Source organism: Pelodiscus sinensis, chromosome 12 (assembly GCF_052426305.1).
Source record: "Pelodiscus sinensis isolate ZL-2025 chromosome 12, ASM5242630v1, whole genome shotgun sequence".
Classification (NCBI taxonomy): Eukaryota; Metazoa; Chordata; order Testudines; family Trionychidae; genus Pelodiscus; species Pelodiscus sinensis.
The window spans coordinates 16,452,100-16,474,804 of NC_143063.1; the positions used below are offsets into that span (position 1 = coordinate 16,452,100).

The window sequence follows — 22,705 nt, forward strand, 5'->3', positions numbered from 1 at the left end:
ATGGTATCCCCATTGCATTAGGCTAGTCCCCACACTTCTCAGGGGCGGCCTAAGCCTTACATTGTTGCGCCCCTATTGCACAATGAAACACTGTCATTTCAGAGTAAAATCAGAGAGCTGTAGGCTGGAGAAAAGGCCAAGTTTTTCTATCAAAACATCCAGTTTGAAAAATCTGCCAGGGAGCCTCCCCCCAAAATATTGAGCACAGGGTCTTATATTGACTGTATTTAAATATGTATCTTTAAAAATCGCTCTGAAACCACTCGAGAGAATCCTGGTTGTCATTTCTTATCTAGTCTGCGCTTAAACCATCGATTTAAATTCATCGATTTAAAGTTAAAACTAATGTAAGAATTTATCATAACAAAAATAGTCAAACTCATGTGCATATAGTACGTATACACATACTTGTATGCGGCTGTATAGAGCAGCCTCATGTAAATACTTACGATGTAACGATGATATTTATAAATATTCCAGAATTATTCGTGAATGTTTTTCTATATTAACCATCGAACACTGCCTCAGCAGTCTGAAACAAGTTGACCCTAAATAAGATATTTCAATTTAGAGAGATCTCTGAAAAGTAACCTCCTAGTTGCAAAATTGGGAAGTCATCTCAACTTGTCAAAATACACGATAGCTGCTTTCCTTTTTGAAAAAAAAGAAAGAATGCTCCTTTACTACTCTTTAATTAGGAAAAAAGCAACATTATGCGTCAGTTTTAAGACCAGAGCAATTACCGTCGAGATTTCATATTGGAGAGGAGTAAGAGGGAAGCTCATAATTGTTTTGTTAAATTGACATCTTCAATCGTAGTTAAAACGTAACTAGGTAAAAATAGGCGACAAGCTGAATAGCTGCAACCTAGAGGAATTGGATTAGCTCCCTTAGGAATTTAAACATCAAACGAAAACCCTATTGAGATTGCTAGTAGACCTATTCAAAATACTCCTTGTTTTAAGAAACTTGCTTTTTTAACAAACGAGATCCCTAAATGTATTCCCACGGTAGTTTTTCAGAAATAGAAAGATCGTTCAGGGAAAAGGTATATCTTAACACTTAAATACCCATCGCTAAATAACTAAGTAGAAAAGATTAATTTTAAGAATGCTTGCTTAACTGAATAACCTGTTGTCTCCAAAGCACGGTTGTGTGGCCTTATCAACTCTGCTATTCCAATGAGAACTTTATAACTTTTAATATAGGGTACATATTATGTCCATATTTAATAAAAAGTGCCTGGAAAGATAGGTTTTATAATACTGGGGGTTTTTTTCATCCCGCACTGATGTCACTGTTTTGTAATTCATCTACCAGAACTAGCCAAACTTTCTCTCAATTTAAACAAAGCAGGTAAATTAAATAAATCTTATTTATTCTCAATCCCTTCTCCACCCTCCAAAAAAAAGCAGTTCAGTAGATCTTTCCCACGTGTAAATAAATGATCTGAATGTGGAATTCGATTTTTTTTAAAAAACCATTTATAATTTATAAAGTGACAAAATAACATACTATTACCCCATGAATATTTGATTATTTACACTTTCAGTTTGAAACAAATTTGACTTTAAACCAGATTATCTACAAAGATGGTATAGCAAGTGAACATTTACTGTATCTTTAAAACATAATATACAAACTACTATTTAATATTCAGTAAAATGTAAATATGCATGAATAAACCTATTGCAGCTAATAAATAGCTCTGGCAAATTTGAAGCAATTACAAAATAATTATCTGGCTTGTAAAAAAAACAAAATAATTTAAAAAAATAAAATGGGTGTTTTCAGGACCGTTCTGTTTAACAAGGACCAGATCTAGCCCAATCGAACTAATGTCATTGGTATGCTCATGTACAGCTGACGCCCACAAAATCCGATGTGAATAGAGCAAATTTGATCCCATAGCTTTGGGATGTAACTGTATGTGAACGTTAGAAAATTTGCTCTGGAATGAAACACACTACTTAGTTAATTGCAAAGACAGAGAAAGTCAGGATTTGAGAACCTGAAATACCCAAGGGAGGTAGTTTGATGTGCAGGCTTCGATTAATGTAGAATATCTAAATTGACTATAGATTTCCTTTCTTTTTATATACTTTGGTTATTAAAATGACAGAAGAAAGGATTTGTTGATAGTTATAATTGCTTCTTTTTGAAAATTTACAAGAGAGTTTACAAAATTCCTGAACTGGTAACAGAGCATTAAACTTCCTAGCCCAATTTATATCTAGTAATGCGGAAATCTGTCTTCCTTTGTTTTCGAGTCGTATATTAGAGTTGTATGTTTGCAGACTCCTTGATTACGTTTTGATTCTCCCCTCTGTCTTTCCTTAACACCAGTTTCAAAGTGGGTAGGTTTGAAATTCAGGACAAGTGTGACACCTACCTGTGAATGTGGGGAAACATTCCAATGCGACCCTCAACCTCCATTTATCTATGGTAATCTCTGGACAGACAGATGTACAAATCCTATCAATGCTTGTAATATGCAGCAGCAATGAAGCACTAAGTTAATCAAATTAACCAAATATATCAATGCAAAATTCTGGTGTGGGGAGGTGATGGTGAAGTATCTTTCCCCTAGTGTATATTTTAATGTGTATTCCCCGGTTCTCTTCTTAATAACTCTGCAGCACCTTTGAAATAGTAATAAGGGCTAAATCTGGCATAAAATCGAACTCATTAGCAAAGTTCACCAGCTGATTATTTTGCATAAAACACGACACTGATTGGAAGTAATTAGGTTAAAAGATGGTACTGTACTTCGATTTGGTGTTTCTATGATGTATTTTTATATATTTCCTTATTTAATCACTTACACATAAATGCATCTCTTCATTTTATCTCTTATCCTACGTTTTCATTCTTTGACTAAGTTTTTTCCCTCAAATTAGCCTAAATTACCACACCAATTAGGCGCTCTTGTTAAAGGGTCCCAGCATTTAGAAATCATCTTTCACTTTGAAAATCAATTGCAAGTATTTAATGTTTTAAATCAAACCCCACTTTTAAACAAAGTAGCATTTTCCAAGGTTTTTGGTCACCAGTTATTTGTCTATATTTTCTCGGTACAAAACCAAGTAGCTCTGATTCTGCCGAAAACTTCTATTAAAATATTTGCATTTTATGTATGGCGACTGCAGGGTTTTTTAATCTAACAAGTCTGACCTATTTCCTTTGTTTATTAATTTATTATACTTTAGCTCACAGCCAAGGAGGAAAAACCAATAGGCGTCAAAAAAGTTCAAATAAACTTGTATATATATAATATATATTTAAACTATGAAACAATTCGGGAAAAGACACAAATGTATATATTTATATTACGGAAAAACAACAATGCCTGTACAGGTGTCTTGATTTCATAAGTTACTTCAAAGATATTGTATTATCAATTTAAATACAAAAGCTACATTAAATATACAGAATAAGATTTAATACAAATTTTTCTCCTTTTTTGTATGTAATTTGTTTTTTTCTCAGTTGATTAAGACATTTATGAGTTCTTTTATGCTCAGCCATTTCCTATGAACTATAAACTTTTGACTAGGAGTGTGTCATTGATTTTGTTTTGTTTTGTTTTTCTCTTGATACTGGAAAAATAACTGCCACCGCATTAAATAAATTAAAAAAACCAAAGTCCCAGGGGGAGTTATCGGAGAAGAAGCCAATATTAAATGTTGGACATACCTTTCTTCAGTTCGTAAGGTGAGTCTTTGCAAAGATCTACTTGGGATTGGCTTCTGATCATTTTAGTTTCTTTAGCCAAGGTTTCTGCTCTGTTTAAAATAGTCTGGTTTAATCCATTGAAATGGCTGCTGGGGGTTCCGGCTGCCGGGTTGGTGCCAGCGTGGCTGTGAAGGTGCCCAAAAGTGCTGTAGTTCGTGTAGCCCGGATAGAAGGGAGAGGCGTAGTAAAGGGGCCGGGAGAGGACGGCGCTGTTGGGGAAAGGGCACTGCGAGGAGGGAGACCGCGACGGGGAGCGCGAGGTGCTGCTCCCGGCCAAGGGAGGGCCCGCGGTCTGCCCGGCGCCTGGAGACACCTCGCTGCTGCTCTCTTTCGATTTGTCCGCGGAGGTAGCGATCTCGGCCAGGGACCAGAGTTTGGGTTTGGAGAGGGCAGCCTGCTGCGGCGAGTGGATCACCGACGTGCTGTTGCTGGAAGGGCCGATGGGGTGCACCTCCCCCGGGTGGGGAGCCGCTGCCGCCGCCGCCGAGGGGGGCCGGTACTGGTGCTGGTGCTGCATCTCCTCGCCGGCCGCCGCCTGCTGCAGGATACGGCTGGCAGGGCACTGCACCAAGGCCGACGGGCCGCCCGCTTTGGGGGGCCCCGGCCTCCCCTCCAGCCGCTCGTCCGGGGGTTCTTTACAATCCGAGTCACTCAGGCCGCCCTCGGCCTCCTGGCCCGCCGGGGAGGGGGGATCCTGTAGCCGCTCGCAGCCAGGGGCCGCCTTCTGCTCTCCTCCTCCTCCTGTGCGCAAAGGGGGGAGAGGAGGGCGACAGAAAGTTTGCGAGGGCACCGGAGCTGAACCCGAGTCCTCCCCTCCACCTTCTCCCCGCTCCCCGTGAGCTGCCCGGGCGCTGCGCTCAGCTCCGCTCTCCCAGCTCTGCGCGCAGCTGGTAAGTGCTGTTCCGCCCTGGCGCCGCGGGCCTGGCAGAGCGGGAAGAGGCCACAAGGCCGTGCCCGGCAGAAACACCCGGTGCCCTAGAGCCAGGCCGCTGCCTGCAGAGACCCCTCTCCCCCATGACATAACCTCTTTTCCCCCAGGCGCCAGCTGTCCAGCCCTGACTGTGCGCCACCCCGGGGTGTGCTCTCCCCTGCCCGAGCCCTACCTGTCTCGGGAGCCTCGGGATCGCCCTTGTCCTCCAGCTTCTGGGGCTCATCCTCGTCGTTTTTCTCCAGGTCAATGTTCTCCTCTTCTTCCTCGTCCTCGCTCCGGTTCCGAGGGGTCCAGGTCATTTTATTCTCCTTCTTGAGCCGCCGCCGGGCGTTGGCGAACCAGGTGGAGACCTGGGTGAGGGTCATTTTGGTGATGATGGCCAGCATGATCTTCTCGCCCTTGGTGGGGTAGGGGTTCTTGCGGTGCTCGTTCAGCCAGGCCTTCAGCGTGGCGGTGGCGTCCCTGGTGGCGTTTTTTCGGTAAGCGGGGTCGCCATAGGGGTAGGAGCCCAGGGGCGCGGCGTAGGGATGGTACCCCAGAGACCCGGCCATGCCTGGTGTGTGGTCGTAGGGTGAACCCTGGAGAGGGGGGGAAGCGGACACAAAGCAAACAGTGAAATCGCCAGTAAGGGAGCAGCGCAACTGTCCCAGCACAAGCAACCGTGACCCAAGAGCAACAAAATGAGGAAAGAGCCCGGCCAGTTAGCCACGCTCCCCCCACCCTCCGAAGCAAAGTTTAGAAAATGGGGCCATCCCCGAGGCTTTGCCTGTGTGGGAGCACTCAGGCCGGGGTTGCCCCGCTGGCTGAATGAAGCAGAAGGGGAAAGGGCCTAGAACTTTTTTGGGTTCATGCGCCTGTGCGTGTAACAGACACACAAAGGCGACGGAACCCAGCTGTTCTGTCCCATCTTCACACGCTCGTCCACAGGGCAGAACTGCGAGGGGGCAGAGACTGGTCTTCAGTCCCTTCCCCCAGCCATAACTACGTTTGTGACTTGTGAAGAAACGCGAACCTGACAATCCATTTCTGCGCTGACATATTATTGTGCTAAGCAGCAACAAATTGCTTTCCCCACTGTCTAATTGAACATAACCTCTCACACAACCACCGCACCAGGACATGCCCTTCTGCAATGGAGCCCCTGGCTTTAAAAGAGAAAGCGGGGAAACTCCGCTAAACTCTGCCGAAATCCACGCTGGGTGGGTGAGGATGGGCCACTGTTAATTTTCGAAAGGGCTGCAGGGGTTTTCGCTGCAGTCAGAGACTTGGATTTGGCGAGAAAGAAAAACAAACTAGACTAACTTGCTTTTCTAACAACTACAAAAATAATACCAGCTCTCCCTTCCCCCAAATAAACACTGCTTTTCTGCTGCGGTAATAATGTTTGAAACCAGAAAAAAAAGCAAATGGCCACGCCGTGTCATTTTTGGTTATTAATGCTTCCAAAGCGGATTGCAGAGATGGGATTACGGCTTTGCAGTATTTGGGAAGCCTAATTAAAGTCGTGCAGAAGGCACTTGCATATGCTTGTCAGCCTGATTCCGAGACTGGTTGATTTAGTTTATTTTTTTACAATTACAAATATTTAGGGGCGGTGTCACACCGATGTTTTTTCCCAACACAGCACTAAAAGATTGGCTTTGACCTGGCTGCTTGGTTCGTGGTTCCGCTGGCAAAGCCCTTAATTGGAAACACAGGATTTGTATTAATTGTCACTCTCCTGCTTCTTTGCTATCGCCCCGCAGCCCACCCTGCCCAGAGGCACTTTAGGGTTCACCGCGCTGGGTGCAAATCCCCAACAAAGTTGCGAGGGGGATGCTAGCAACCTGCTTCCCGTCCCCCTGGCTCCGCAGCGCTGCCCAGACGAGCACAAAACATCCCCGCTGGAGCGCGGGCGGGCGGGCTGGCCCGGGTGGCCGCGGATCATTGTTGCTCTTACCACGTAGGAAGAGAAGGCGGCGGCGGCGGCGGCCGCCGGGTCCGTGCCGTACTGGAGGTGGGAGTTGTAACCCGGCGACGGGGCGGTAAAGGCGGTAGATCCGGCATAAGGCGAAAAAGCGGAGCCCGAGGAAGATCTCCCAAGTTCATCGGTCCTGGGGCCCGAAATGACGCTGGTGCTGTACGCCGGGCACGAGTAGAGAGCCAAGGACGCGGAGGGCTGGTACAAGTAACCCTGAGGATACGACATGGCCAAGCACATACATATACACGGGCAGCGAAATAGCCGGGAGCTGCCGCTGGCTCGGATTTGTCTAGGCTACTTCTGTCCAGAGCCCCTCCAGCCCTGTGGCCAGGTGGGGCGGCTGGCGGCTTAGCAGCAGCCCAGCACCTTGCTTCTGCTTCTCTGCTGCCGCCGCGGAACTCCCCTGTGCGGCGCCTGCTGCTCGCTAGCTGCCTGGGCTCTCCCCCTGCGCACGGAGGGGCTTTTCCCCCAATATCTCTGCTTCGGGCTCTGAGAAAGGTCCTGCCAAGATGCTAAGTTGGAAATTGAGGATTCTGACGCCTTCTCCGCGGCGCGGGCAAGCTCCTCCTTCCCCGGGTGTTGTCAGTGGAAGAAATGGCAGGATCCTGCGGGGCTTGCCACAACCAAACCCAACCAGCAGGACAGCCTCTCACCCCCCCCCCCCTCCTCCCCAGCTCCTAGGCTCAAGTGCGCCGGCCCCTGGATGGCAATCAAATCCAAGCCATTTAAGATCAGCTCCAACTTTCTTCATTTGCTAAATACTGTGTGGACTTGGAGGCATCACATTTTCCCCTTGATTTATGGCCGGGCTGCACTGGAATGCAAGCCAATCAGTTTATGAAAAAATATATATTTAATAAGATTTATTCTCCATTCTTCCCCCCCTTACACTCTGCCCCCAGTCCCTTCCTCCTTTCCTCTCCCTCCCCCAACCACGCTATAATTTGATCCGATCCCTTAAAAGGGAGAGGGAAGGTGGGGATGTGAAATAGACTTTCAATTTTAAAAAAAGGAAAAAAATCTATTTTCAACGGGAAAATTATGGTGAGCTGCTAGGACGGGGAGACTTAAAATATGGCAACGCGTTATGAATAGAGGCTCCCACTCCCGGCTGGTGTGTGTGTATGTGCGTACACACACACACAATATGTAATAGAATCTGATTTATATTTGTCTTCCCCACAGTTTAAAAACGCGTTCAGGCCAGGAGGCTATTTACTTATTTCACCGCTGTCAGAGAACTGGCCCCGGACAAGGTACCTGTTGCGATTTTAAGAGAAATGTGAAATGCTGTCCGGATTTGCAACCCCAAATGTTGCCCTCACCTCCCTCCCTTCCAGAGATAAGAGCGAACCGGGGGGTATTTGCAAATACGATTTTTTTGACGACTCATGAAGCTGTGACTTGTCGTTGTAGGAACGTGTGAGCATTTCTTTTCTCAGCCCCAGTCCCGGGAAGAAGGGAAGAGGGAAAGGGAAGACAAAAGGGGTGGGGGAAGATAAAGGGGTGAGTAGAAAGCCTTCAAAATTAGGGTTTACCAGCGGATCTAGAAGAATAAAACAGGTATTTTTTCTCTCTCTCTCTGAAACTCATAAAGGGGTAGACGCGAAAGCAGATTAAAACCATATGAACTGGGATAAATCCCTACCGATCAGAGGATGTAATCTCCTTTGATTCCACCAGATCTATTTCCCAACAGGAACATATCCCGATTTATTCTCTCCTCTACCCCCCTCCCCGCTTCCAAAGCAAGCGCTTTCCCTACAATTTGTGGGCTCTGTCCTCCGCCCCTTCTTCCCACCAACTCCATCGAAACATACTCGCACGCGGGGGGAGGGGAAGCCGGGGGCGGGTGTCCAGCGCAGCTCTTACCTGGGTCGCTTTCAGATCTCGTGGTGCCTTTCCAAAATAGGCTGCATTTTAATTATTCCCGGATGCAGCCTCTCCTCCTAATTACCCTTGTACCTGTTCCGAGTGCGTCGGCTGGAGAATTTTTTTACTTAAAACTAGTCGGCTCTTGGAAAATCCAACGCGGCGTCGATTTGAGTAAGAAATCTCAGCTGCTGCTCAATGGAGCAGATGAACAGAAATCACGTTAAAAAAAGTTGCGGCCAGCAATAGCCAGATCGCAGTAAACAAACGGCTCGAAAAAATGCTGAAGTTTAGCAGCCGGGTGAAGTTTAATTCACGCCATGTGCTGACCAGAGAAAAGTCCTAGATGCGAAAAGTAGAGGTACACGCTACAAGATTTTTACTTCGAAAATCATGGCTGCTTTAGCGTTGGAAAAAAGAGCAAAGATGAGCGTGTTCGTTTTATTCATATGTCAACCAAATGTGTTTCCCTTTCTTTTTCTTTTTCCTTTCTTTCTCCCCCCCCCCTTTTTAAGGGGGAGGGGGGAGAAAGAGGTGTTAGGGAAGAGAAAGCGAAGATTCCTCTTTATTTATTTGGCAATCTGTTTAGGGTGGGTGGGACAGTAGTGCATGAGGCTATGCACCCACTTGAGTTATAGGGGTCGCTGGTAGCGACCTCTATGTTGAGGTTAGCTAGCGCTCTCTATATGAGACCCGTCTTGTCAATGGCTTACACTGTAGGTATGCTTCCATGCGGTGCACGTTTAGAAACGTGCTAGTGCGCGCTCCCAAAATAAACCCCCGTTCTTCCAACAGCAGAGATGTCAGATTGCTTCATGTTCTGACATAGTGGTCCTCTAATTTCAGGCTAACGGGGATTGACACCATGTGTGTCACCAAGCAGCAAAAGGTTGAAAGCCCCAGCAGATTCTGCTGAACTCGCCAAAGGCACATGTCTTTCCCCTACTTTGTTTTCTTGTGGCTATTTACTCTTTCGGTCGACGAGAGGGAACGAGGCGGGGAGCTGACAGTCTCTTCCAGCAAGTCTGGTAAAGGATTCAGAGCAGCCGGGTCTCCTGGGGATTTTCTTATCGATTCCTTTCTCTGATCGCTGCTGCTGCTAATGCTCTTAGTTATAAGGAGGTGCTTTCTTCACCGAGAAAGGGCCTTTAGAAAACAGCACAAATAAAAATGTGATTAGCCAGGGGTATTTCCCAGAGAAGGGAGCAATGAAATGAACATATGTGGCTGCAACATTTTAGGGTAGGGGCTTGCCTTGAGCACATTCAACATCCGAGTGAATAGATCGTTGTAGGGCTGACTAAAATCAGTGTTTGCGATGGTTGCGTTATATTTTCAAAGCAGCTGTGGACACCCCAACATCTTTCCTACAGCCATGTCTCACTCCAACAATACCGGACAACTAACTTTTGGGTCCATGTGCTCACAACAGTGGCACATATACCGAAACTGACACCATTGCCACATGAAACAGAAATTTCCCTCTGATTGCGCTTCATCTCCCCTCCTTTCTCTCTGCGTTCCTATAACTAAATAGCGGTCTATAAAGAACAATAGTTTCTGTTTAAGTGCATTTGAAAACCTCTGGGTCAAAAAGGCTGTAACCAAGATCTTGCGGGACAGAAGTTTCAAGTGATTTGCAGAAGCGCTGAACCTTCTTTACGCCCTTCAGTGCTACAGGAAGGACGATGAGGGGAAGCAATTATTGCTGCGGGCTCGCACACAGTTGAAGCATATTACAACGGGAGAGCCTGGCACTTTATAATGATTAGGAAAAGGCGAAAGAGATATGCAACAATGAAAGGGGAAGGAGAGAAAGGAAAGAGGATAAGAAGGCGGCATAGGAGAAAGTACATATATTGGCACAAAAGCAGGAAAAGGAGGAGAGAAAAACCCAAACAGAGAAAAAGTAGAAAGGGATGGAGGGGGAATGAGAGGACAGAGCAGCGAGTGCAGTCGTCCCCTCTGTACCTGCGCCTGGACCACAGACAGAACTACATTTCCCAAGAGCCCCTCTTCCTACAAAACCTGCCCCTCCCCATCCTCGATTCCCGGTTGGTTACTGCCTTCGGTTTCCTTTTTCCGTCATTCTCTCATTGGCTCCTCAGGTTGTCACTCTCAGTGGAAGGCGGAACGCGGCGTGTTGGATGGGGAGTCCGGAAGCGGCGCTGGCAGGAGGGTGCATGAAGGCGCTAAGGGCCAATAGAGACCTGCCCGGCTGCCTGCTTCCGCTGCGGGGGGCTGCGGTGTCGGCGTCGCCCGCCGCCCTGGCCGAGAGGTGAGGAGCCGGGTTCCTCCGCCGGGGCGGCCTGGAGCCGGGCGCCTCTTGGTGCCGAGGCTCATTTTTCGGGGCTCCCGGGCTCTGGCGTGGGCGGGGCGGGAGGTGACCCGGCTCCAGGGCAGCCCCTGGTCCGTCACCCCTTGCCTGGTGCCGGAGCGCCACAGGGGAGTGCGCGTTGCCCCTGCTGGGGATGGAGGGAGCTGCTCGCGGATCCCCTGGGATTTCCCCGCGAGCCTGCCCCTAAGTTGTCCTTGCAGCCCCCAGTGTCTCGCCCCGGCGCGCTGGCTTTTGTTAGACCCGGTCCTGTGCGTACCCAGGTACAAAACGGACGTAGTGGGTTTTTCAAATTTCACCTCTAATTGCATCGGGGCAGGGAAGAGATCAGCCCTTGGGATTAGCAGCCAGTTTGGGGCTAACCATAGCTCCGGGGTGCTACTCACTTTGCGGCTCTCCTTATTAACTAATAACTTAAACCTACATCTGTTAAAGCTTCCAAATTCCTGTGCGGACAATCTTTGTCGTGGAGGATTTAAGTCACATCTGTTGCCGTCTTTGTGCTTGTGCTCAATTTTCTAGTTGGCAAGAGCAAATAAAAGAGGTTATTTGTATTATGTTTTGTAATAATTCATGGAATTTATAAAAAAATGTCATTGAAATCTTGATGAGATGATATGCTTCTGGAATCAAAGCTGCAAAGACTGGTATTTCTCTTCCACTTATCTGATAAGTATATAATGAGGCTTTAGGTTGGCTCTCCCAGCCCCTTTTGTCTTGTTTCTTGATCATTATTATTTTTTAAGGAAGTTGAACTATGCATGTTTTCCTTTAAAAAATCATGTGGGTTTTGCCTGTAGTAACCATAAAGGTTTGTTAAATCCAGGTTCGTACACATTCTTACATACTCAATCCACACAGGTGTGCACTTTGATCAGTTTTCAGCTGCAGAGTCACTGGTATTTGTCACACTGGGTTAATTTTAGCTATCGTTCTAAAGTACTCTGTTTTTCCTCCCCTTTGGAAAGAGCTTCTATCATAATCCTCTGACAATACCTCTTGTTCAACGAGTAAGATATCATCTGGTAAAGTTTATGTGTTTAACATTCAGTTTATATGTGAGTAGAATAAGTAACCCATTCTATCTTACCAATTTATTTGTAGAGCGAAGCAGAAGTTTTAACTGCCTTCTTTCCTGTGTAACTGCCTTTTTGAGGAGGAGGAGGAGGTAAGGTTAATGTCATGTAAAATTATCCTCTTAATTTTTGACGGTCTGCTAAAGAAACATTTTTTCCTGAATTGTGCTGAGTTTATGCACAATTTCATGTACTGCAGTATATTACCAGGCTTGATTAATGAAATGTAGCAAGAGAGGGCTTATGCCATCATGAACGTGTCTATCAAACAGACATCCTTACCACATTATTCCACTATTGTATTCCTTGCAGTTCTAAAGGAGCTGGAGATAATTCTTCAAGATATTGGAACATTTAGTTTATGGTTCTATTGCTGTGGTTGTCACCTTCACTTTATGTCATATATGAGACTCATTTCTTGAGGATGTCTCTATTTTCTGCTTTATTTGCACATTGATAGCTCTACTGATTTCTAGTCACTTTTCTATGATAGACGTATATTCAAATGGGAAAGCCTAAGATTAATCTGCTTTACAGGACTGTTCAGCTCTTTGATTCAGGGAAATAGGAAGTTGATTCTAAGGCTTTTTTGTTGTTGTTTTAATGGTTATATTAACAAACATTGGATTAACTTTCCCTTAACAGCCTTGATGATGCATATGCTTCCTCTTTAACAGCTTTTGGATTTATGGGACATTTCTTATTATCAAGAGTTTGCTTTTTTAAAAAAAATGTCAGCAAAGCTGTTTTAATGCAATTTTACTTCTTTAAAATCTTGTATCTTTCTTGAAACCACACTGTCAACTATCCTTCTGTTATATTATGATTTAAATCTTAGTTACTGATGGGTAGGATTTACAGGCTTAGTCTGCATCTTCATTTTATTTAAATTAAGAATTTAAAACTGCCTTTACAGAGAAAAATGAATCTGCACTTTTTGTATGTCATGTGGTCTGAAGAACTGATGCTGCAAATCTTTATAAACAATCCTTGCTTTCCTTCATGGTCCCGTTGACTCCAACGGGATTGATGGCATGCATGAGGACTTGGAAGATCAGACCTGAAATGACTGCATAGAATTTTGTAACACAAATGTAGCAGCAGTTGAATCTACATATGTTTCTATAGTGTGGTTTCATTTGACCAACTTCATTTAAAATGTGCAAACATATGGTGCACTTTATAAGGCAGTAAATAAAGCAAAGTTTAGGAATGTGTAACAGGAACTAGCTGTTCTTTTCCTAGAGCAGGGAAAATATTTTGAATAGATACTTCAGAACCATAGCACTAATAGTTATAAATAGATATGCTGTACTCTGATTTTTTTTAGCGTCTGACAGTAAAAACAGGTATCTTGGATGGTTACTAATAGTTGTTTTCAGTGCGAAGTCCAGCACTCTTATTTCTGTTACTATCTTTAAAGATTTAATCATTCGTGTGTGTGTGTGTGAGAGAGAGAGAGAGAGATCTAAAACTAGTGTGAGGAATGGCAACAGATTGGTTCTGTCATGATTTTGTTGTTTTTTGAGTGTGCTTAAAAGATTGATTGATAAAGCTGTCTTGCCAAAGAATGCCAACACAGGTGTTCATCATTATCTTAATTAAGTTCCTGAGAAAATGTCATCTTTTGGCATAAATTATGAAAGGAGGTGTAATTCTTATTTTTTTGGTGGGAGTAGAGGAAAAGGAAGATTCCAATGTTTATAAACCTTTTCTGATATTTTTCTGCCAGATGATTTGACATTAGGTGTTTACTAACCGACTACAAAATAAAATCTTGATGTGCACATTGTTATTTAGAGGATATAACTATAGAACCTCAAAGGGGGAGAAGGTTTTTTACAAGCATATTTGCTTAGAGAATCTAAACTTCAAAATGTAATAAGCAAGAATATACTAAAAATTGATTTATCTGGGTGAGAGAGGATAGAAGAGAGGAAAAAGTCGCTTAGCATGTTTGTTTACAATAATGTATTGAGACTTTCAGCGGTTACCCCTGCCTTTTGGAAAGAAGTTGAATTGCTATGGTTATAAAATGTTTGTTTAAAAACAGACATAAAGGGAGGAGAGGAAGAGACAGGAAAAACCTATCATTATCACTTTCAAAATTCCATGGAAATTAAATTGATTAGTGCAGAAAAATTGGAAATTATGTTCTGCTACTTTAAATCAATGTTATTAGCTGAGCAATAACCAAAATAATGCACCCAAAACATTGATAGTTGCAGCACTTGCTCTTGATAACTATTGACTTCCAAATGATAACTTATATAAGTAAGACTTGTAGCGTTTGTATTTAAGACAGGAACTATTCATGTTTAATGGTTGTTTTATACATAAGAGTTCTATAGGATGCGTCCTTAACTCCTTCAATATTATTCTTCCTGAAATAACTAGGTCTGAAAATCCACTTTTTAACTCCCTCTGTTGTTGCTTATAATCATGGAAATGTAAGAGTAAACTCATAGGCTCACAGATGGAAGCCCTATGGGTTTTTGGCTGCTTTATGCCTAAACTTCAGGTAGTATGTAGTTCACAATGTCTTTTTTCTCCCCATCAGCAGTCTTTAACATACCTTTTTTTGTCTCATACAAAATATTATATAGTGATTAACTCATAAGCTCTCTTTTTACGGTGTATAAGGGTGTGTCTAGACTACAGGGTTTTGTCGACAAAAGTGGACTTTTGTCAACAAAACTATACCAAAACTACACTGCCGCTGAGTTCTGTCAACAGAACTCAGCAGTTTTGTCGACGGCAGTAAACCTCGTCTATGAGGAATAACACCTTTTGTCGACAGAGTTCTGTCGACAGAAGGCGTTATTGCATTTATACTGTCCTTTGCATCTACACTCTCATGTCGACAAAGCGGCTTGCTTTGTCGACAGAACTGGGTGTAGTCTAGACGCTCTTTATCGACAGAAACTTTGTCGACAGATACTGTCGACAAAACTTCTGTTGACAAAAGCCTTTAGTCTAGACGTACCCCCAGATGCAAACAAGCCGCAAACTTATTTTTTATTTGGGGGCTAAAATTGTATTTATATAACCAGAAATATCTTGATGTCATGAGTGAACTTGAAACTATTGGTTTTCTTGTATGTACACATAATTAACATAAATAGTGCTTTCTGCTTAAAATTTTACTTGCTATATGCAGCATTAATATGTCTTGAGAGAGTTTCCTTTCCATATGTGCATTTAATTTTTGAGTGCAGTGCATATATAGAGAGAACTTCCCCCTAAAGGTAATGTTAAAAATGAGTGAAAGTTTTTGACTTTTTCAGTAATTAGGTTTCTGCACTTAGACTGAGCCCTAATCTAATTTCAGTTCAGCTCACAGTTTGAAAGAGGATGCACAATGCTGTTGTCTAGTGTTTGTGGCCAAAATTCAAAGGATAGCTGAGCACCTGTGACCTGTATTGATTCTTGTGACTCTTAGCATGAATCACAGATACTCAATATCTCTCAGGATTGGGACAGGATTTTCTCTCCAAGTTTTTAAAGAGATTGATCTTAATAACAATGTAATATTTAGGAGTTGTATTTTATTTTCATCCGTGATTTGATTCCATAATTATTTACCTTATTTATTTACCGAGTCAAAAACTTTCACATGTGTTTAACATTACAGTTAGGGAAATGTCCATATATACACTGAACTCAACAAAAGCTAACTGCATATAGGGGAAGGAAAATCTCTCAAGATGTTTGTGTTGAAGGTCAATTGTATCTCTTGCTTAGGAACTTGAGGGAGGCATTATTAGCTTCATATCAGAATAGTTCTTTTTATCATCTGATACTTCAATTTAAAAAAAATAAGGAATAATTTCTAGTTTCTAATCTGTAATGTGATAGTCATCAATCACCTCTTGCTATTGTCTCCTGCACGTTAATTGTGATGTGTGTTCATCTGCTATCTTCATTTGTTGCTATAATAATTATTGTCTTACAAAGAAAAGCTAGCTAAGTGACTCATGCAATGGTAACTATAATAGATCCAAGTATGAATTTCTCTTTTCTCCATAAAAAGAGTACAGCTGATGATTCTCACTCTTTCTGATCCTCTTCCACACTAAAGCAGTTAATTTTTCTTCTTCTTTACTCCTTCTCTCAAATGTAATATTGAACTTCTCCCATTGATACGTAGGTATTTCCTACAGTGTTTGTAAGCATTTCTGTATCAGACCGTGAATCCCGAGGTTACTTTTTTGAAGTATTCTCTCTAGCCTTCATGCTGTATTTTTATAGACTAACACACAGTGTCGTATTTGGATATTCTGTTTCTAGTTACACGTACTGTGTTTAGTTTCCAGATATCTTCTTTCATATCCTATAACAAAGTAGCAAGATGTGGATTGCTGTGTGCAGGCCTGTAACAGTTACAGAAATAGCAGCTACTGTAAAGCCAAGAACTAACATTTTAGATAGCACAACAAATAAAATGGGGCTGTGACTTTTGCCATATTGAAGTTGCATTAAATAGTGCTACAGTGCTGTTTATTACTGGTTTCAATGGATCATTTGCAGCTATAAAACTTGCTTGAACTTTTTATTAAGAATGCTGTCATTCTTTTAAAAAAAAGTCTAGCACTTTTTTATAATAATAGTAGAGGAATTACTTTTGTTTATGCTGACTTCCTGCTTCTTACAGGGAAGAACCTTTTTCTCTGGGATGCTGTTTACTTTAGATGACTTGTGAGTTTCTATGGAAAGAGACAGCTCATTCAGTTTGAGAGTTTGAAATCTACTTTCTTATCCATGGATAGCTCAACAGCTAGCTCAGTTTAAATACTTTAAAGCAAGTTCAGACACCTTTTGTGGTATAACTTGTACCATTAGCTCTTTGATTAAACCTTAAAAACCACCAGTATACTTATAAATGTGGGATTACAAAGCCTTCTAGGGCTATGTCTACACTGGCGGCTTCTTGCACAAGAATATCTTGCACAAGGGTTCTTGTGCTAGAAGTCTTGAGCAAGAACACACCCACACTGCTATGTGCGAGCTGTGCTTTTGCGCAAGAGAGCCCATGGCAGTGCGGATGCTCTCTGGTGCAAGAAAGCTCTGATGGACATTTTAGCCATAGGGCTTTTTTGCACAAGAAATCCCTGCCTAGCGTCCACACTGCTCTCTTGCGCAAGAGCTCCTGTGCAAGAGGGCCTACACCTGTTAAAAAAAGAGCATAGCTCTTATGCAAGAAGTCCTCTCTTACCATGCTGTACTGTAAATTTCCTTGCGCAAGAGCGGGTGGGCAGTGTGGACACTCTGCGGATTCTTGCGCAAGAACGACCATACTTGCGCAAGAAGCCGCTAATGTAGTCATAGCCTAGGAGTTTCCAAACTGTCTGTTTTGGGAGACATCTTTGAGAGACTGTCAGGTAGCTAACTGGGGACTGTGCATTCTATTTCTGGCTCCACCATTGACACATCTCTTGATTTAATATTTTTATCCCAGTTTTATCTATCAGGAATGTTCTAAAGTTCTTTAAAATGTTCAAACCAAAGTTGCCCCCCCTATAGAAATGCATACAATTTGTTAGGCTACCTATTTTTACTGAGCAAATGCTATATTTTTGGCTATTACTAATCAAGCAAGATGTAAGTATATGAATACAAGTTTCACACCAAAATAGGTGGTTTGTTCCTCACCTCTGTACGTATCACATGCATATTGTGGTGTTTAACATGGGATGCTCTTTTCTATATTCACTAATGAAATGTAGCTGTATCTTCCCCAGTACATTTTTGGATGTGAAAGCAAAACAGATAAAAGGAAAGTAGGCGAAGAGACTGTATTTTCCACACACATGTATTACCAAGTGAAATAGTGTTGTTTTAATGGGCAACAAGGTTGTTCCTTCTCCCCACCTCCCAAAACAAAGCCCTGTTCTTCAGCTTGGTTGAGGGCAGACAAAAGTAAAAGCAGCAAGATCCCCAACAAGAAAGTTGACTCCAGCAGTCCAGCCTACCAAAGGTGTCTGAATATAGGAAGAGGCCCCACGAAAAGCCAGAATGTGTGTGCTTACTTTGCAGCTGTCTTTAATCCTATTAAATCTTATTTAAAAATCATGGTAAGTGTTTTGTTTTGTGCACATAATATTTGCATATGTCAGATTTGTCCATCACACTGGTACATTTTGTTTTTTGTTTCTTTGGTGCTGGGTTGTCTTTTACTTTCATGTAATACAAAATTAATGTCTTCTAATGCAGAAAGTTTGAGTTAATTGATGGGATTTGCATTAATAGTGAGATGTACAGAGGTTAACTTTTTTCTATAAGTTAACAACTTCATTTTTCTTTTTCAGACCAGCAGAGTGAGGCTGATCTGAGAGACTGAAGAAATTGTTTTGGAGGGAGTTAGTCAAGAGATGTATTCTTCACTCCCAAGTGCCTGGGAGATTTTGTAAGATTCATTAGGTATGGTATTGCTAACATGAATATCTTTAGACCTCTTTTACTACATAAGTATGATGGTAATGCACTATCCATAATATTCATGGAGCAGGTGAAGTTGCATTTAAAAGTGCCTTTGTACTGATATCCATGATGTTTGAAAATCGGCACTATAAGCAAAATAAACTAAAACATTTGGATAGGGAGGGGAAAAAACTAATCTGAATAAAAGTGGTGTTTTCTCTTTTAGATTCTTCCATCAGTGCTATTTTCTCCCTGTGCCAAGGGGAGATGCTAAGAAAATGATTAGAGGATTCTAAAAATGGAGGTAATTATAAAATGACTTCATTTTTTCCTCCTTCCTTCCTCCTCTTCCCCCAAGAAATCCCAAGCCTTTGTAGTATCTTTAGGCCTGGTTCAGCAGAGAATGGCATCTGTGGTGCTGGCCCATGCAAACCTTATAAAAATCCCAAACTATGCAGCACTGTATGCTGCGCGCGCTCTCTCTCGAGGGTTTACTCCACCCCTGGAGCAGTTGTGTAATGCCTGGCATTACACAACTTCCTCTGATCTCTCACTTTCCAAGGATAGAGTCTTTGAACTTTTCTGGCTGTAACTTCTGGAATTCTGTATTGGGCAAAATACTGAAAAATGTGTGTTAGAGAAGAGTCCTGTGTCTGGGGAACCTAATAATGACAGAATTGACAGGTTGTTCACAAAGAAGTGTCATTATCCCCATTTTACAAATAGAGCAACTCGCGTGCGCATACAAAAATTCTCTTCCCTTAATAACTTCTGTGATTCTTGATCTACTTGATTAGTAGAGCCCCCAAAATCCGCAGATATGGATGTGGATGCAGATACAAATTTTGTATGTAGAACTCTGCAAACCTGTGGATATCCACTGGTACCCACATCCACAATGTCAGTGCAAATATTTGTAGCTCACTTTTGGGGATACAGATGCAAACACAAATTTTCTATATGTGCTGGGTTCTACTGATTCTGTCTGTGTGTTAAATGATGTTCTCATTGGAGAAGAACTGACATGTTATCCCTTTCTCAATGACTTAACATACTAGTTAGTCTTCCCTTAGCAAGTGCTAGTTAGCCAGCAAAGAAATGTAAAAGAACTGAGCAACCTGAAGATGTCTCTTCCTGAAAGCTTAATTCTAGATCTCATCTAGAGAGATAGAGAAGTCTGACTTCGTGAGGTCATGCAGCTCATTCACAGATGCTCTTCTCCTCCTCATTGATTACTTTTTGACTTTAAACAACAGTCAGTTCTTTCTACTGGATAAGTAGATTCACTTGACAGCCAGCATTAGCAGTTTTCTTGGACTTATGCAGTTTCTAAGGCTTTAACTGTTTCTTCATCAGGCTTTTAGTAATTTTTTTGCTGGAAGCATTTTAACTTTTATCTTTTTTTCAATAGGTTTATTTTGCTAACAAAAATTGAAAATTCTCCTTTACTACAAACACAATGTTTAATTTGTATCAGTGAAGATCCTGCCTTAAGATAGTGTTACTATGTGATAGATAAATGGTTTTAAAAGTATAATTACATTCCAGTGATCTTAGCTAGGTTTAAAATATGCCCTAATATTATAAATATTTATTATGGAGAAAAAGATGAATTTTTCTTACCTGCAGGCAAATATCTGCCTTTGACTTTTGTTTGAGATAAATGTAAACAAAAATGCTCACAAATAAGAATCTGATACAGCTAATATGGTTGAAATGAATTGTGTGCCCTGTACATAGTGATTCTCCTGACCACCTTAGTGAATTAGGCCCTTTTTTCTGTTTGCTGCAACTAATCTCTCATGCCTCCATTAAGGTCCACGGAAGTGTCAGACCTTTCAGAATATCAAGAAGTTAAATCTGTTAGAAAAGAAAAATGAATGAACAAATAACTTGTTGGATATTAGCATCATTCTACAAAATAGGTTAGTTTAATTTTACACAAATGATTTACTTACAAATATCAGTTAATAGCTCTTTAACTACATAGTATGAATTCTTATGTATAAATAGATCAAACATAATTCTGTATATAATAGTTAATCTCTGAATGCAATATGAGAATATGTTTCTATTTAATTTATTTGGGTTATTATTTTTTGGTTCTCTACGTGTTCTATACATACTGAAAATTTGAAGTTGAAATAGAATATGTGATGGACAGAAATTCTTTGTCCTTAAAGACAAAGTGCTTATGGACAATTTTCCTTTCTAGTTCTCTAATGAACTAGCTTGAGAGAGTGAATTTGAAGATGGAAGGATATATCTGGCAATACTGTTGGCTGAATATTAATATCTGATTTGTTGGTTTATGTTAAAAAGCAAGCTTCAGTTCCTCTTAATACTCATTACATCTTCAAATGCTAATTTACAGTGAATATGTGGAAGATCAACATTGATTAGCTCAGTTTCTGCATGGGAACAAGCATAGCTCTTCTGTCTGTGAAATTGACTAATGCAACAACCATTTAAATTAAATGTTTGCTTACACAAAAGCAAAGGCATCTTCTCCTCCTCTTCCTTCTGGTTTTGTCCAACTGGATGTTCTGAGTGGCGGTTGCAGTGACTGCTAAGTGTTTAAATGATGACACCATTATGTGAAGTGATTTTGAAATGAGAGATTCCAGCCAAGAATTACATCTGCTCTCATCTCCTTCAAATCATACTCTCTGGCTGTGCAGATTATGATTGATTTGTTTGTGACAGATTGCAGGAAACAGTCATTGATTTTTCAATATTTTACCTTAAAATTATTTACAGTTGTAACCATGGGGAGGTATTTCCATAGGCTGTCAGCCCCTGAAAGACTGGGATAATATTCCCTGCTCCCTGACAAGACAAATTACCTATAATGAGTGCAGTAGCTGAAGGGTATACTTTTATTTTAAAATATGTCAATAACCCCAGTGACTAAACGAATATTGATTCAGCATAATGAAGCCTGAGTAATGTGAAAATGAGCTCTTCAAGGAGCAGGGTAAAGACTTTCTTTTAGCTTGTAGCGAGAAGCTTTCATTCTTTACTGTAGGTTGGCTGAAAATGCATGGTCTTATAAACACTCATTCTTAAACAGTAATAAAATACAGCCTAACAACAGAATAACTTCTTGCCAATTCCTTTTCTTCAGTTTCAAAGAGTTCAGCAGATCAGACAATTGTTTTTAATGAGTACTATGAAGAGAGGTAGAAAAACTGTAAGTATTGATGTATTTTGCGGAAAAAAAATATTATTCAGCCAGCCTAGTGGCATTCTTCAATGTGTTTCACAAATGTAATCATGGAAACATCAAAACAAAATTTGTAATGAATTGTATATTTCCAAGTGTCCCTGAGCATACTGATGTTTATTTTGTATGTTGAGTCTTTTAACAATTTAAAAGGAAGGTTTTATAAGAACCTTGGTTCAATGTCATAAATCTTAGTTACCATGATGTATGTGTTTTGTGCCTTGTAGCATTACATGCCTCTTACCAAATGAGAATCTTCAATTGAGATTTCATTTAAATTAATATAATTTATGCAGTATTATAGGTGTACATAGCATCTTATAGCTGCTTGAGCCATGACCCCTCTCATACAGAACTTTAGATGCTGTTTTCGTATTGCAGTTTGTGTTGATCATATGGTGGAATTATTATTTTTTTTTTTTTAAATCCAGGTTTTGAGTATATGTATGGTGTCTAAGGCTGAGTAACAAGGTGTGTGTGTGTGTGTGTGTGTGTATGTATGTATATATATATATGTATATGTATGTACAAGTAATTTAGGTAGGGGTGTGTCTAGGGCTTCATTTGTATCAATGTGGGTGTGTATCCTGTTTAATATCACAAATAATATTGTGGTTAGGATCATCTAATCAGTCTGTAACTGTGGGGTAACAGATAATGTCTCATGAATGCAGATTGCACTTCAATTCAATTAGTGTGTCAAACTCTCTTGGCAGGAAGATGTTTTCCTGTCTTTATGAAGGTGAAAAAAAATTCTTCCAATGTTGCAGGAGACAATTTGGTAATCTCTTGGGGTTAAATGGCAGTCATGGAATAGGAGGTGCACATTCCGGTTTCACTCAGCAAATTGAAGCAGGATCTGATACGAGTTACATCTGTTAGTTTGCAAGAGGCTGGGCTTGTGCTTGGAAACCTGGCTGTCTGACAAAATAGTTGAGAGGTAGTAATTACAATTGCAGAAGTAGAATCACAGTAAAAATGAAGGGAATCTGGAACCAAGGCTGGACTGGTTGGCCTCGGGTAGTTCTGGGAGTATTTTTAAGGTGTCCCAAGTGCTCTCCATGACTGTTCTGTCCATTTCTGCACTTTTGTGTGGCTAATGCAAGGAGTTAGGAAGGAATGTCCCCTCTGTGTTTAGGAGCTTTCC

The 22,705-nt window shown here is 41.6% G+C and overlaps 1 protein-coding gene and 1 long non-coding RNA gene across 10 annotated transcripts in view; one reads left to right on the forward strand and one right to left on the reverse strand.

Annotated features, from left to right (window-relative positions):
• Positions 1 to 679: 679 nt before the first annotated feature.
• On the reverse strand, positions 680 to 8,848 carry IRX5 (iroquois homeobox 5). 3 transcript variants are annotated; one of them, XM_075940305.2, is made up of 4 exons: positions 8,502 to 8,848; positions 6,606 to 6,839; positions 4,839 to 5,244; positions 680 to 4,476 (listed from the first exon to the last, which is right to left on the reverse strand). In XM_075940305.2, exons 3-4 carry the CDS (start codon positions 5,215 to 5,217, stop codon positions 3,680 to 3,682), a joined length of 1,176 nt encoding a protein of 391 aa, XP_075796420.1. In that variant the 5' UTR covers positions 5,218 to 5,244; positions 6,606 to 6,839; positions 8,502 to 8,848; the 3' UTR covers positions 680 to 3,679. The 3 variants fall into 3 exon arrangements, with proteins under 3 accessions (XP_075796420.1, XP_075796421.1, XP_014428029.2); XM_075940306.2 differs by lacking the exon at positions 8,502 to 8,848 and adding an exon at positions 8,278 to 8,376; XM_014572543.3 differs by lacking the exon at positions 8,502 to 8,848 and having other exon boundaries at positions 6,606 to 7,287.
• Positions 8,849 to 10,600: 1,752 nt separating this feature from the next.
• LOC102443395 (uncharacterized) overlaps positions 10,601 to 22,705 on the forward strand; it is a 55,698-nt gene continuing 43,593 nt past the window's right edge. Inside the window, exons 1-6 of one of the 7 annotated variants that reach the window (XR_012906744.2) lie at positions 10,601 to 10,779; positions 11,941 to 12,004; positions 18,221 to 18,332; positions 18,559 to 18,636; positions 20,149 to 20,257; positions 21,460 to 21,525. This is a non-coding gene — a long non-coding RNA (uncharacterized LOC102443395). The remainder of the gene's footprint in view (positions 10,780 to 11,940; positions 12,005 to 18,220; positions 18,333 to 18,558; positions 18,637 to 20,148; positions 20,258 to 21,459; positions 21,526 to 22,705) is intronic. The other 6 variants (XR_001368119.4, XR_012906746.2, XR_001368118.4 and 3 more) reach the window with 6 other exon arrangements.

Bases quoted from the DNA above. Each gene is read 5' to 3' on its own strand.
- IRX5 (XM_014572543.3), bottom strand. From the start codon at position 6,866: ATGTGCTTGGCCATGTCGTATCCTCAGGGTTACTTGTACCAGCCCTCC. The intron at 5,245-6,605 runs GTAAGAGCAACA...CCCCCTCTCCAG, and splicing joins CCGCCTTCTCTTCCTACGTG to GGTTCACCCTACGACCACAC. The intron at 4,477-4,838 runs GTAGGGCTCGGG...CTTTGCGCACAG, and splicing joins TCCCGAGGCTCCCGAGACAG to GAGGAGGAGGAGAGCAGAAG.